The sequence below is a fragment of the Schistocerca cancellata genome, chromosome 2 (genome assembly GCF_023864275.1).
Source record: "Schistocerca cancellata isolate TAMUIC-IGC-003103 chromosome 2, iqSchCanc2.1, whole genome shotgun sequence".
In the NCBI taxonomy this organism is placed as follows: Eukaryota; Metazoa; Arthropoda; class Insecta; order Orthoptera; family Acrididae; genus Schistocerca; species Schistocerca cancellata.
The window spans coordinates 479,611,329-479,623,402 of NC_064627.1; the positions used below are offsets into that span (position 1 = coordinate 479,611,329).

At 39.9% G+C, this 12,074-nt stretch overlaps 1 protein-coding gene across 1 annotated transcript in view; it reads left to right on the top strand.

The window, feature by feature from the left end:
* LOC126162001 (graves disease carrier protein-like) overlaps window positions 1–12,074 on the top strand; it is a 174,526-nt gene that overhangs the window by 117,693 nt on the left and 44,759 nt on the right. The window contains exons 5-6 of the mRNA XM_049918222.1: window positions 10,754–10,910; window positions 11,536–11,677. Of these exons, the coding sequence (XP_049774179.1) occupies window positions 10,754–10,910; window positions 11,536–11,677 (299 nt within the window). The remainder of the gene's footprint in view (window positions 1–10,753; window positions 10,911–11,535; window positions 11,678–12,074) is intronic.

Consider the following 12,074-nt stretch of genomic DNA (forward strand, 5'->3'; position numbering starts at 1 on the left):
AATATGAGATAGATTTCCAAGCGGTATGAAGACTGACAATGTGCTTTAAGCATACATATAAAATTATGCACTACACAAATTGAAAAAAAAAAAGTGTTAGCCTATGCCTACAATATCAGTGAGTCACAGTTAGAATCAATCAATTCATACAAATACCTGAGTGTAACAACTCTTAGGGACATGAAATGAAATGATCACACAGGCTAAATCACAGGTAAGATGGGTGGCAGACTTTGGTTCATTGGCAGGATACTGGGAATGTACGGCCCTCTGCAAAGGTGACTTCTCACAAATCACTTGTGTGTTCCCTCTTGGAATACTGTTCAAGTGTGTGAGACCCATACCAAATAGGACTAATAGGAAATACTGAACATATATATATACATCTACATGATTATAATTCACAATTAAGTGCCTCGCAGATTGTTCATTGAACCATTTTCAAGCTATTTCTCTACCATTCTTCTCTTGAACAGCACGCGATAAAAATGAACACTTAAATCTTCCAGTGCAAACTCTGATTTCTGATATTTTATTGTGATAGTCATTTCTCCCTATGTAGGGTAAGTCAATTATTATCTGCAAGGCAGTTATAAAATTTTCTTGTGATCAAACAGGAAACTTACAAGACATGGTGTCAGAGGCTTTCTGGAAACCTGAAAATCAGCCTGGATCTGTGAGCAAGGTGTCACCAACTCAGCTTGCACCTGAACACTGCAATTATAGATGGTGGAAATATGCACTAGATAGTCAATAAAACACAGAACTGTGCCAGATAAATACATAAACATGCTTGAGGTACAACTGTGCCAGCCCATAGACAAAAATGGTACCCTCAAATGTGCTTGTGCATTAACAAAAACTATCACTCAATTGACGGGCTACTATCTGCAAGTGGTTTGTCAAACACAAGACTCTATACAAAGAATAGTTGCTTGAATGGTTGTACATCAGATGAATTTGCAGTTGCAAATAATGACTACCATTGGCTGTAAAATGGAGTGATGACAATGAAAATTTGTGCCGCACTGGGACTCGAACCTGGATTTCCCATTAATTGTGAGTGGTCGCCTTACCATTTGGCTATCCATGCATGACTCACGGCCAGACCCAAACTTCTATATGCCATCAGCCATATGTACATTGTCAATTTTTTAAATTTTATTTACACTTCAAGTTCCGTAGGACTAAACTGAGGAGAAAATCACCAAAGTCATGGAACATGTCATACATGAAATTACTACATAAAAGTAATAACAGATAAGAATAAAATGTTTATGAACCCAAAAAAAGTCAGTCATAAGTTCAAGTAAACGCAATCAACAATACAACAAGAACCAGTTTAATTTTTCAAGGAACTCCTCAACAGAATAGAAAGAGTGACACATTAGGAAACTATTCACCTTCGATTTGAAAGCGCGTGGATTACTGCTAAGATTTTTGAATTCGAGCGGTAGCATATTGAAAATGGATGCTGCAGTATTCTGCCCACATTTCTGCGAAAGAGTTAAGGAAGGCCTATCCAAATGTAGGTTAGATTTCTGCTGAGTATTAACTGAGTGAAAGCTGATTAATCTTGGGAATAAGCTAATATTGTTAAAAAGAAATGACAATAAGGAATATATATATTGAGAGGCCAATGTCAGAATACCCAGACTCATAATTATTGACTCAATCTCCCCCTTGTCTGTATCACACAAGAGTATTTCAGATATAAATCTCGGAAAGGCATTTGCCAAGAAAGTTATATTATTCACTGTAGAAACTAAATTTTTATTTGATTCATCAGCAATGCTCAGAAAATGATTGTTAAATACTGTACATATATCTGATTTATCAGTAACAGAAATGTTTTTACTATGAACTGACTTTATATTGTTGATCTGTTGCTGCTGAACACACACTTCCTTCACAACCGACCACATAGTTTTAATTTTATCCTGTGAATTAGCTATTTTTAAGCACCTTACAGTAATGTTTCTGATGGGCTACTATAGCTTGATTACTTCTTACATTTTGATATAATTTCCACTTTGTTCTACACGATATCCTTATCCCATTAGTCTGCCACCTGGGCTGCCTATTACTGCTAGTACCCCTTTTAGGAAGTTCTAATGGAAAGCAACTCTCAAAGAGCATGAGAAATGTGTTATGGAAAGCATTATATTTATCACCTTTGTTATCAGCACTATAAACATCCTGCCACTCTTGTTGCTTGACAATGTTTAAAAAACTCTCTATTGCTGTTGGATTAACTTTCCTACATTGTTTTTAATTGTATGTGACATTTGTTTGAGTACAAAAGCCTTTTAGTGTTCAAATTTGTGCATCGTGGTCTGAGAGGCCTTTCACCCTGTTACTAACTGAACGCCCATCTAGTAATGAAGAATGAATAAAAATATTGTCTATGGCTGTGCTACTGCTCCCGTGCACCCTAGTTGGAAAAAAATACAGTCTGCATCAGATCATATGAATTTAGGAGATCTATCAACATCCTTTCTCTCGCAGCATCATATATAAAATTTATATTGAAGTCACCACATATAACTAACTTCTGGTACTTCCTACGAAGTGAATCGCGAACCCTCTCTAGCTTGAGCATAAATGCTGTGAAGTCAGAGTTAGGGGACATAGAAATCAACAATTAGAAGTTTAGTTTCACTATATTCAACTGACCCTGCACAACATTCAAATATCTGTTCAGTGCAGTGCTGTGAATATGTCTATGGACTCAAATGGAATACTTTTTTTTACGTACATGGCCACTCCACCACCCCGCAAGGAACTCCTTGAAAAACAGTCAGCTAATCTGTATCCTGGTAAAGGAAGCCTTTGAATTGTCAAATTACTTAAGCAGTGCTCTGATATACCAATAATTTCAGAGTCAATATCTATAAGCAGTTCACTAACTTTATCTCTAATACCTCTTATATTTTGATGAAATATGCTAATTCCTTCTCTACTTGAAAATGTGACGTCCTCTGAAGGTGAACCCTTAGTTAGAGGGACTTCCTTCAAGCAGGTTTACTTATCAGCTGACTTCAATCTAAAAAAGGTGCAGCTCTAACACAGTGACTGCCATATCATATTGAATGGTCACAGGTTTGCTTGAGTCACAGGATAATCTAATGTAAATGCTGAAAAATTTAAACTGCAGATGCCTGAGGATATATCTCAACTATCCTACAAAAGCATACTTACAAAACTTCAACAATCACTAATAAGTTGCAAATCTAGAAATATATTGCAGGCCCTTATGTATCAGTCTTGTAGGGACTGCAACGACAAGATTATTTGATTACAGTACACACAGAAGTGCTTAAACACTCACTCTTCCCTCATTCCATATGTGAATGGGATGGCAAGAAGTCCATGTAACTTGCACAGTGTGAAGTGTCCTCTGCCACGCACTTCACAGTTGTTTGCAGAGTATACATGTTGATGTAGAATGTGGTTTAGACCCTGCACTGAGATACTGGGTGACTGTTGTACACAATAAGGGCAAAAGACAATATCTGAGAGCATTACAATCCCATTATTGTTGCAGAGCTGTGGGATGCTTGATCTTCAAAGTTATGCCAGGCTTTTCATAGACTAAGTGTCCAGAGTCTACCCCAGATACAAATATTCAGATAAAACCTGTAATGCCAGTGAAATGCACATTTGGCTGATGGTACGGCATCACTCGCAAGGATTCTGATAGTCTGCAATGTAGCTGTCCACTTGGCAATTGAATTAAGGTCAGGAACAAAATATGGAGCCTGTTATTGTGTTGTGGTCTTCAGTCCAGAGACTGGTTTGATGCAGCTCTCCATGCTACTCTATCATGTGCAAGCTTCTTCATCTCCGAGTAAATACTGCAACGTTTATCCTTCTGAATCTGTGTTGTGTATTCATCTCTTGGTCTTCCTCTATGATTTTTACCCTCCACACTTCCCTCCAATACTAAATTGGTGATCCCTTGATGCCTCAAAATGTGTCCTACCAACTAATCCCTTATTTTAGTTAGGTTGTGCCACAAATCCTCTTCTCTCCAATTCTATTCAGTATGTCCTCATTAGTTACCTGATCTTCAGCATTCTTTGGTAGCACCACCTTTCAAAAGCTTCTATTCTTTTTTTGTCCAAACTATTTATTGTCCATGTTTCACTTCCATACATGGCTACACTCCATACAAATACTTTCAGAAAAGACTTCCTGACACTTAAGTCTATACTCAATGTTAACAAATTTATCTCCTTCAGAAATGCTTCCCTTGCCAAAGCCAGACTACATTTTATATCCTCTCTACTTCGATCATCATCAGTTATTTTGCTCCCCAAATAGTAAAACTCGTCTACTACTATAACGTCTCATTTCCTAATCTGCTTCCCTCAGCATCACCTGATTTAATCTGACTGCATTCCATTATCCTAGTTTTGCTTATGTTGATGTTCATCTTATACCCTCCTTTCGTGACACTGTCCATTCTGTTCAACTGCTCTTCCAGGTCCTTTGCTGTCTCTGACAGAATTACTATGTCATCGGCAAACCTCAAAATTTTTATTTCTTCTCAATGGATTTTAATTCCTGCTCCAAATTTTTATTTTGTTTCCTTCACTACTCCCTCAGTAGAGAGATTGAATAACATTGGGGATAAGCGGCAACCCTGTCTTACTCTCATCTCAACCACTGCTTTCTTTTCATGCCCCCAACTCTTATCACTGCAGTCTGGTTACTGTACAAATTGTAAATAGCCTTTTGCTCCCTGTATTTTAATCCTGCTGTCTTCAGAGTTTGAAAGGGAACATTCTGGTCAACATTGTCAAAAGCTTTCTCTAAGTCTACAAATGCTAGAAACTTAGGTTTGCCTCTCCTTAATCTATCTTCTAAGATAAGTCATAGGGTCAGTATTACCTCGCATTTTCCAACACTTCTACAGAACCCAAACTGATCTTCCATGCAGTCAGATTCTACCAGTTTTTCCATTCATGTGTGAAGAATTCATGTTAGTACACTCCTGGAAATTGAAATAAGAACACCGTGAATTCATTGTCCCAGGAAGGGGAAACTTTATTGACACATTCCTGGGGTCAGATACATCACATGATCACACTGACAGAACCACAGGCACATAGACACAGGCAACAGAGCATGCACAATGTCGGCACTAGTACAGTGTATATCCACCTTTCGCAGCAATGCAGGCTGCTATTCTCCCATGGAGACGATCGTAGAGATGCTGGATGTAGTCCTGTGGAACGGCTTGCCATGCCATTTCCACCTGGCGCCTCAGTTGGACCAGCGTTCGTGCTGGACGTGCAGACCGCGTGAGACGACGCTTCATCCAGTCCCAAACATGCTCAATGGGGGACAGATCCGGAGATCTTGCTTGCTGGCCAGGGTAGTTGACTTACACCTTCTAGAGCACGTTGGGTGGCACGGGATACATGCGGACGTGCATTGTCCTGTTCGAACAGCAAGTTCCCTTGCCGGTCTAGGAATGGTAGAACGATGGGTTCGATGACGGTTTGGATGTACCATGCACTATTCAGTGTCCCCTCGACGATCACCAGTGGTGTACGGCCAGTGTAGGAGATCGCTCCCCACACCATGATGCCGGGTGTTGGCCCTGTGTGCCTCGGTCGTATGCAGTCCTGATTGTGGCGCTCACCTGCACGGCGCCAAACACGCATACGACCATCATTGGCACCAAGGCAGAAGCGACTCTCATCGCTGAAGACGACACGTCTCCATTCGTCCCTCCATTCACGCCTGTCGCGACACCACTGGAGGCGGGCTGCACGATGTTGGGGCATGAGCGGAAGACGGCCTAACGGTGTGCGGGACCGTAGCCCAGCTTCACGGAGACGGTTGCGAATGGTCCTCGCCGATACCCCAGGAGCAACAGTGTCCCTAACTTGCTGGGAAGTGGCGGTGCGGTCCCCTACGGCACTGCGTAGGATCCTACGGTCTTGGCGTGCATCCGTGCGTCGCTGCGGTCCGGTCCCAGGTCGACGGGCACGTGCACCTTCTGCCGACCACTGGCGACAACATCGATGTACTGTGGAGACCTCACGCCCCACGTGTTGAGCAATTCGGCGGTACGTCCACCCGGCCTCCCGCATGCCCACTATACGCCCTCGCTCAAAGTCCGTCAGCTGCACATACGGTTCACGTCCACGCTGTCGCGGCATGCTACCAGTGTTAAAGACTGCGATGGAGCTCCGTATGCCACGGCAAACTGGCTGACACTGACGGCGGCGGTGCACAAATGCTGCGCAGCTAGCGCCATTCGACGGCCAACACTGCGGTTCCTGGTGTGTCCGCTGTGCCGTGCGTGTGATCATTGCTTGTACAGCCCTCTCGCAGTGTCCGGAGCAAGTATGGTGGGTCTGACACACCGGTGTCAATGTGTTCTTTTTTCCTTTTCCAGGAGTGTATTTTGCAGCCATGACTTATTGAACTGATAGTTCAGAAATTTTCACACCTGTCGACACCTGCTTTCTTTGGAATTGGAATTATCATATTATTCTTGAAGTCTGAGAGTATTTCACCTGTCTCATACATCTTGCTCACCAGGTGGTAGAGTTTTGTCATGGCTGGCTCTCCCAGGCTATCAGCAGTTCTAATGGAATGTTATGGAATGTTGTCTACTCCTGGGGCCTTTTTTTGACTTTGGTCTTTCAGTGCTCTGTCACATTCTTCACACAGTATCATACCTCCCATTTCACCTTCATCTACATACTCTTCCATTTCTATAATATTGCCCTGAAGCACATCACCCTTATGTAGACACTCTATATTCTCCTTCCACCTTTCTGCTCTTCCTTATTTGCTTAGGACAAGTTTTTTGTCTGAGCTCTTGATATTCAAGACAGGTGGTTCTCTTTTCTGAAAAGGTTTCCTTAATTTTCCTGTGGGCAGTATCTATCTTACCCCTAGTGATATATGCCTCTACATCCATACAGTTGTCCTCCAGCCATCCTTGCTTAGCCATTTTGCTCTTCCTGTTGGTCTCATTTTTGAGATGTTTGTATTCCTTTTCGCCTGAATTTTTATATTGTCTCCTTTCAGCAATTAAATTCATTATCTCTTCAGTTACCCAAGGATTTCTCCTAGCCCTCGTCTTTTCACCTACCTTTTTTAAAATCTCATTTTGTTTGTGATTGTTCATTGCTTTTGTTCGTGGTGGATGTCCCCTGACACTCGTTGAAGTTCATTGTTGATCCATTCACTCAGTTTTTTTATTACAGAGGACAGCTAACCCTCTGACCGAACACGCTGAGCTACCATGCTGGCTACTTGGCCCTCTGCTGCCTTCACTATTTCATCGCTCAAACCTACCCATTCTTCTTTTACTGTACTTCTTTCCCCTGTGTTTGTCAATCATTCCCTAATGCTCTCCCTGAAATTCTCTACAGCCTCTGGTTCTTTTGGTTTATCCAGATCCCATCTCCTTAAATTCCTACCTTTTTGCAGTTTCTTCAGTTTTAATCTACAGTACATAAGCAATATATTATGGTCAAAGTCAACATCTGTCCCTGGAAATGTCTTACAATTTAAAACCTGGTTCCTAAATCTGTGTCTTACCATTATATAATCTATCTGAAATCCTCCAGTATCTCCAGGCCTTTGTCATGTATACAACCTTCTTTCATGATTTTTAAACGAAGTGTTAGCTATGATAAGTTATGCTTTGCACAAAATTCTAGCAGGTGGCTTCCTCTTTCACTCCTTTCCCCCAGTCCATATTCACCTACTACTTTTCCTTCTCTTCCTTTCCCTACTATCAAATTCCAGTCCCCCATTACTATTAAATTTTCATCTCCCTTAACTGTCTGAATAATTTCCAATCTCCTCCTCATCTGTGGAACTAGTTGGAATATAAACTTGTACTACTGTGGTGGGTGTGGGCTTTTTGTCTATCTTGACTACAATAATGCATTCACTATGCTGTTTGTATTAGCTTATCCCTGTTCCTATTTTTTTTATTCATTATTAAACCTACTCCACCATTACCCCTATTTGATTTTGTATTTGTAACCCTATATTCACCTGACCAGAAGTCTTGTTCCTCCAACCACCGAACTTCACTAATCCCCACTACATCAAACTTTCATCTATCCATTTTCCATTTCAGATTTTCTAACCTACCTGCGCAATTAAGGGATCAGACATTCCACTCTCTGATCCATAGAATACCAGTTTTCTTTCTCCTGATAATGACGTCCTCCTGAGTAGTTCCCACCCAGAGAGTTGAATGGGGGACTATATTACCACCAGAATATTTTACCCAAGAGGACACCATCATCATTAACCATACAGTAAAGCTGCTTGCCCTCAGGAAAAATTACAACTGTCGTTTCCCCTTGCTTTCAGCCATTCACAGTACCAGCAAAGCAAGGCCATTTTGGTTAATGTTACAATGCCAGATCATTCAGTCATCCAGACTGTTGCCCCTGCAACTACTGAAGAGGCTGCTGCCCCTCTTCAGGAACCACACTTTTGTCTGGCCTCTCAACAGATACCCCTCCATTGTGGTTGCACCTATGATGTGGCTATCTATATCACTGAGGCACACAATCCTCCCCACCAATGGCTAGGTTCATGGTTCATGTGGGGGGGGGGGGATATGAACCATATCATTCAAAAAATCTCTTCACCTCGAGGTACAAAGGTTGGTATCCTTGATAACCAAATATGAGACATAAGCATGAATGCAGAAGTACTACTATTGCAAATGCATTTAATATGGCCACCAGGACACGGAATATGTTTATATATGATGTCAGCAGATGAGTGTAAAATGTTGCATGAGGTAACGAATCTTCTGATGTAAGATAAAGTTTTTGCTCATGTAGGTGCAGGGAACATTTGGCACCATTCTTACTGCCCTTCACAGTATGTTTGTGTGGTGGTGCTGGTGATAATAATGATAATGATGATGATGGTGATGATTTAGTATGGCATACTGGCTTGGTGCAGGTCATTGAATTGGATGCTACTTCAGTAAAGTGTGTGTCCCTAACCTACCCCAGTTGTCCAACCTACACGTGCCATTTCTGGCAGTTCCTCACATCACTGAGAGGTGAAGGCTAGGTTAAAATGTAGACTGAAAAATCCAAGGTTCAACTGAGATTCAGTTGTGTGACCCCTTGGTGTCCAGTCAAGTGCTTCTCTGCTGGATTATCAGTCCTAACATTTGTGTGATTTTAATGGTCAACAGAAATTTTACTACCTTGCTCCATAGGAATTTTGATTCAGCATGACAATGTATCATCCCACAACTTGTGGCTTGTGGTGGTCATGCATCTTGAGAGGATGTTTGCACCTCAGTCCAGATTCAATTCCCTTTGTAAAGATAAGTTGCTGCGAAGTGGTAATTGTTGATTGTAGCTCATCATTGCTGTGCTTATTGCCACTGGCATTATAAGAAGAAAGTGAGTACCTGATGGTAGTGGTGAATTTCCTGTAATAAGGCGCTCATTGGTGTACTTGTATTCATGATTTTGAGTCAAGACTGTGAAAGAGGTGGTGGAGGCACAAAAAGGACGTATCTCTACTGATACGTTAGTCACCATAACAAATAAATAGGATAGGAAAACTGAGTATAATGTATTTTTCTATCTCTACCTAAGTCACATTATTGTGTAATGCTATGATACTGAGTATTAAATCAGTGTTAATGATTGTTGTTTACAAATTGAGGTTACATGTGAACTGACATAATGAGGTATGGGATACACTGGGTTTCATTAAAGTGCAATGGATTTTTATAGATAGGAATTGTGATATTTTTGTGGATAGAGGTTTTACTAATGGTGACAAATATTGTGAGACAATTACTGGTCCAGAACAGATTACTCACAGCAGGTTTCATTGTGATGTGAGACTGGAACCAGGAGAAAGATAAGGGAATAATGATGTACATAAACAGATTTTGCAGAAACACATTTAAGGTATATCAACTTCATATTAAATTGTAACTGACAGAAACACCTCAGAAAATGCTACTGAGGTACTTAAAACATAGTCCAAAGTACTAACAAATGTGCATCTATCTAGCAAGTATGCATCTAATTAGTGAGTTGTGGAGTGCGCTGAATAGGTAGCTTGTGCTCAACAAACTTTTTTGCGCCTGCTATTAACAATGTAAAGGCTGTTTACATTATCATTACTTTCAGTCACTCAGTACATTTAAAATACAATAATTATGCAAAAACATTCAAACTAGAAATGTTTTGCACAAGGTGGAGGGCTATGTGTACAAACAGAAAGAATAACAAATACCAGCACATTACAACAGATGGTGTACACTCACACCTGGAACAAGTACTTTACCTGCTGGAAAGAGCCATTTTGACTTCAAGTCTATCTTAGTTCAGTTGTTCTAAACATGCTCTGTGTTGAGAGATTGGGTAGGACATTGGAATGATAACATGTGACTGCATGTATGAACATCTCTCTACACATTCCTTTCTTTGACACAGGCTACAACACACAGCTTAAGTCAGTCACTTTAATGCAAAAAGTTTTTTTTTGTGATGGGTTCTGGAATTGACATGGATTGCTTATAAACCTGTACATATGATGAATTTATTATAAATGAGTTGAAAATTTCTAAAATGATATCATTTAAATGTCCAGTGACTTTCCATGATTAGCAAGTAACTATATGTATAATAATTTTGAGCTAATATAATTCCTAAAATTTTAATTGTAAAGAAACTTATGATAATGGAATAAATCATTGTAAGTTGACTTTTTTCAGGAAGGTGGCATCAGAGCACTGTATCGAGGATTTGTACCAACATTATGTGGTATGGTCCCATATGCTGGATTCTCATTCTACTGTTTTGAGAAGCTGAAATACCTCTGCATGAAATACATTCCTAATGTAACTTGTCAACCGTGCCCTCGCAACACAGGTATTTGCAGAACAACTTCTAGTTAACTTTCATGTAGACTAATTGGTTTGATTTTGGGATGAGGAATGATAAGTAAAACAATATAAAAAAATAAGATGAAGAAAGAAAATACATGTATATGTGATATTTCTTTATCACAATCATAACATACTGTTTGACTGAATTCTGATCTCTAGAAGTATTTTGAAGATGTTGCAAATACTTTCCAAATTGCAAGTGTATGTTTATTTATGGAAGTCAGCATTCTGAGGCATGTTTATCCCTTCTAGTGTCAAAAATAGAGCTTAAATCTGAAAAATGTTAAATTTCTGCAGAATTACGTACCCAGAATCAACTTTGGTGTCACATTAGTTTCACAGTGGCCAAGATGTCAGAATATTTATGTAATGTTATCTTTCTTTAGGTAACAGCTGTTGGCTGCACAGCATTGTTCAATGAGTTATTTTATTTTAAAACTTTTTCATTGTAGCATTTACCAGATAGCAGAAATAACAGTTTGCCACTGTTACTGTGTGTGTGTGTGTGTGTGTGTGTGTGTGTGTAAGAGACTTTCACCAGTCAATTCTAGAGAAACAATTTTTGTAATAATAAATTTTATTTGAACTGAAATTAAATTTGTGACTAGGTGGCCTTGTTTTGGCTGTGCCAGCAAAGCTCTTATGTGGAGGTTTAGCTGGAGCTGTGGCACAGTCAGTGTCATACCCACTGGATGTAACAAGGCGTCGGATGCAATTAGCAATGATGAATCCAGATACACGGAAATTTGGGTTTGTAGCATAGCATTGATATTTATGGATCAACTTCACTTTATAGTTTACTGCATAGTGTAATGTATTTACTAATTGAGACTAAAACATTACTTTAATTTCATAATTATACACAAATATTTGTCAGTATTGATCACTTCTATTATACTGTAGAGGTGTATGTGAATGAAAAATAATAGGGATAAAAGTAATGCATTTGGTAGTTTACAAATATTACATGACCTTTGCAAAATTTTAGACACTCTTTTTGTATAGCATTTATGTTGAACACAAAGATGATGAGACTTACCAAACAAAAGCACTGGCAGGTCGCTAGACACACAGACATACACACAAAATTCAAGCTTTCGCAACAAATGGTTGCTTCATCAGGAAAGAGGGAAGGACAGGGAAAGAC